The following is a 3531-nucleotide window of genomic DNA, read 5'->3' as shown; positions in this document are numbered from 1 at the left end:
GCCACCACCCATCCCCCAGCAGCAGCCACGGCGCCATCAGCCTCTGGGCGCCCACAGCGCAGCGCGTGCAGCTGCTGCACTGGCGCGGCCCGCGTGGCGGGGAGGCGGAGGTACACGAGCTGGCGTGGGGCGACAGGGGGGTGTGGACCCTGCAGTGCCCCGAGGACTGGCGCGGAACGTGGGTGCATCGGCCTGTGTTAAGGGGAAGTGGGTGCCGGGTGGGACGCGGGAGTGTTGGCTGGTGTCATCAAGACAGCTCTCTGTGTAAATGACAAGGGGTGGCGGTTGTTCAGGTTGGTGACTTTTGACCTTGAACACAAGGGGACTCCGACCGGGGCAGGGCCATGGCGGGTTTCGCGGCCCCTGGGTGTTGCGGTGGACGCGTGTGGAGGGGCAGGGCGCGGCGCACCCGCGGAGGCGCGGCTTGCAGAGGCTCCCACGTTGCTGTCGTTGGGGGGCGCGCACGCAGCTGAATTAGTTTGAATTCGTCTGTCCCAAGCGTCGTCTTTCTGTGTTACTGTATCGCCACGCGGCAGCCGCCCGCCACGCACCTGCAGCAGCAACGTCCTACTGGAGGCGCTCGGCCCTCTGGGAATAGTCCGCCGCATGTTTATCCCCCCTTCAGGTTACAGCCTCCACCAACCAACTTCAGATTCATCGAAAATCACTCACCCAACCCGTCCATACCGCGCCGCCAAGAATCCCCCTGTGCACCCCGGCACACAGCCACGGCTGCCTGGCACCGCCCCAACCGCCCCCGCACCCCCAAAACCGCCGCGCGGCAGTTATTACAAGTACCGCCTGTCCGTCTTCTGCCCGTGGACCCGCGAGATCGAGACCGTGGAGGCCACCGACCCCTACAGCCGCTGCACCGCGGCCAATGGGGAGCGGACGCTCATCCTCGACCTGGATGACCCTCAGCTGGCGCCCCCAGGTACGCTGATACTGCAGGAGGCCACGCATGCACGTCGAACGTGCTGGCATGCGGGCCATGCCGGCACGCTGGACCTGCAGCTGTTCATCTGAATGTGCGGATTCTGGCGTGGCGGTGAGAAACAGCTTGCACGCACTCTCGCAAAGTCTCAAAAAGCCTCCTGCTTCAACCGTGTTGAAGCGCGCGCGTGCACACACACACACGCACACACACACACACACTCACACAGGTTGGCGCGACCACTTCATGCCGGCCATCGGGGCTTGGACCGACGTTAGCGTCTACGAGCTGCACATACGCGACTTCAGGTGAGGCCCCGTGATCTGAGTGATCTGGCCCGGTGATCTGGCAACAATGCATTAGAGATGCACCTGGCTGCGCGCCTCCCCGCCGGTCCCGCTCACGCTTCGATTTGGCCGGGCTACACAGCCTGCAGCTGCCTTGTGTGGATTCCCACAACCCCTCGCCCAAATCAAATGTGCTCACCCCTCATCGTCCCTGCGCCCATGCCGACCGCCCCACCACCCCCGCACCGCCTTCAGCGCAACCGACGCCTCCGTCCCCGAGGCGCTCCGCGGCAAGTACCGCGCCTTCTGCCCGGCCCGCACGCGCCCCGGCGGCGCGGGCGACGCGGCGGAGGGTGCTGCCACCGCCAGCGAGGACTGGGAGCCTGTGCCTGGGCGGCTGACGGCCGGGCAGGCGCACCTGGCGGCGCTGCGGGGGGCGGGGCTGAGTCACCTGCACCTGCTGCCGTCGTACGACTACGGCAGCGTGCCTGAGCGGGCGGAGGAGCAGCTCGCGGTCAAGGTGGGTGCGAGGGGCGGTGGCGGGCTGAGGCTGCTCTTAGGAGGCGAATCAGATTTTTTCACCTTGCCAGGTTACAAACTTGTGGGGACACGAGGGTTGCGCGGCGATGGCGCAAGGCGGTCTGGCTTGGGGTGGTACCCTGAGAGGCGGCCCCGCTCCTGTCGTGTGTCCGACCAGCCAGCCCCGCTTGTGTGGTGCGCAGACGCTGCCACCCTGGGCCAACCCCTGCACCCCACGCACACACTCCTGAACTTCCCCTTATCCTTCTTCCTCTCACACACACCAACGCACACATACACACACACACATACACACACACACACACACAAGTTCACTCACATGCGCACACACACCTACACGACCCTGCACACACACACACACACACACACCCCTTGACAACCACGTATACCCCAGGAGGATCTGTCCCGCTACCCGCCCGACGGCGAGGAGCAGCAGGCCGCGGTGGCCGCGGTGGCCGACCAGGACGCATTCAATTGGGGATACGACCCGGTGGGCAGAGCTCGATTCATGGGTACGATGATGTGTTTGTGCACGCGGGCGTGTGCACACGGGCTTGCGCGCCCCTTGCTCGTGCCCTCATCTCACGGTCCTCCTCCCATCTCCGCCTCACCACACGTCTGGCGCCTCGCCTCCCCAACGCCCCGCACGCCACCCCTGCAATCTCCGCCCATTCTTGCCCCACTGCCTCGTCTCTGCCGAAATCCCCCCTCCCACACCCCCCCCCCCCCATTCCAAAAGGTGCACTATGGTGTTCCCGAGGGCTCCTACAGCTCTCAGCCCGACGGCCCGCAGAGGGTCCTCGAGTACAGGGAGATGGTGCAGGTGTGTGTGTGTGTGTGTGGGTGTGTGTGCGCGCAAACGAGCGCGCTCTCATGTGTGTGTGTGTTTGGGGGGGCGGTGCATGAGCAAGCAGGCTGCCGGGGTTCGCCGGCAGGCATGTGTGTTTTTGTGTGATTTTGAGGTGTGCGCGTTTTTTTGTGTGTGATGGGGTAGGGGATAGGACGGTGCTCTCCGAAAATGCGGGGGCGGGCGGTGGCAGTGGAAGGTGGAGGGCTTGCTGCACGCAAGAGGTGAGCCGGGGCAGCTTGACGGTGGGGACAGGGGCTCGCACCCAACACATCACACACACGCGCGCGGCGTGCGCGTGCACACACTCATACATGCACAACCCCGATTTGCAAACGTGCTACACGCACAGCCGCACACGGTCCGTACCGCCCACTCTCCCCCTCTCCACCAACCACGCGCCCGCACACACACGCTCATATTCACCTCCCCCGCCCCACCCCCAACTCTGTCGCCGCCAGTCCCTCCACGCCCTGGGCCTGCGCGTGGTGGCTGACGTGGTGTACAACCACACCTTCGCCAGCGGCCCCCACAACACCCACAGCGTGCTGGACAAGGTCGTGCCGGGTTACTACCACAGGTGACGCGCTGGGGCGGTGGGGGGGTGGGCGCTGGGGCGTGACGCGCTGGGGCGTTGGGGCGTTGGGGCGCCGATGGGCGGTGCCAGGTGGGGTGAAAGGTTGGACGGGGTATGTCAGGGTGTTTGCATCTGGCATCGGGTTCAAGATACACACTGAATTTGTGTATAGGTGTGTTTGTGTGTGTGTGTGTGTGCGTGTGCTCGTATATGTGCAACGGTAATTTGAGGCATGCGGTGCAAGGCACTCCAGCAAATAAGGCAAATAAGGCAATGTTTTTTTACCGTCGTCCACCTCGCGAAGGCACCCACGCGACCACCACGCCGTCGTTGCCTCACCTGCTCC

The 3531-nt window shown here is 64.8% G+C and overlaps 1 protein-coding gene across 1 annotated transcript; it reads left to right on the top strand.

Moving 5' to 3' along the window:
* Positions 1-344: 344 nt before the first annotated feature.
* On the top strand, positions 345-3192 carry MNEG_15165 (alpha-1,6-glucosidase, pullulanase-type; the record flags this gene model as incomplete). Its single annotated transcript, XM_014036364.1, has 7 exons — positions 345-367; positions 786-934; positions 1164-1242; positions 1477-1741; positions 2156-2251; positions 2501-2584; positions 3070-3192. 7 exons carry the CDS (start codon positions 345-347, stop codon positions 3190-3192), a joined length of 819 nt encoding a protein of 272 aa, XP_013891818.1.
* Between the last annotated feature and the right edge of the window lie 339 nt (positions 3193-3531).

Source organism: Monoraphidium neglectum (assembly GCF_000611645.1).
Source record: "Monoraphidium neglectum strain SAG 48.87 unplaced genomic scaffold scaffold05087, whole genome shotgun sequence".
In the NCBI taxonomy this organism is placed as follows: Eukaryota; Viridiplantae; Chlorophyta; class Chlorophyceae; order Sphaeropleales; family Selenastraceae; genus Monoraphidium; species Monoraphidium neglectum.
The sequence above is the reverse complement of the archived record's forward strand: the minus strand, read 5'-3'. Positions and strand labels throughout refer to the sequence as shown.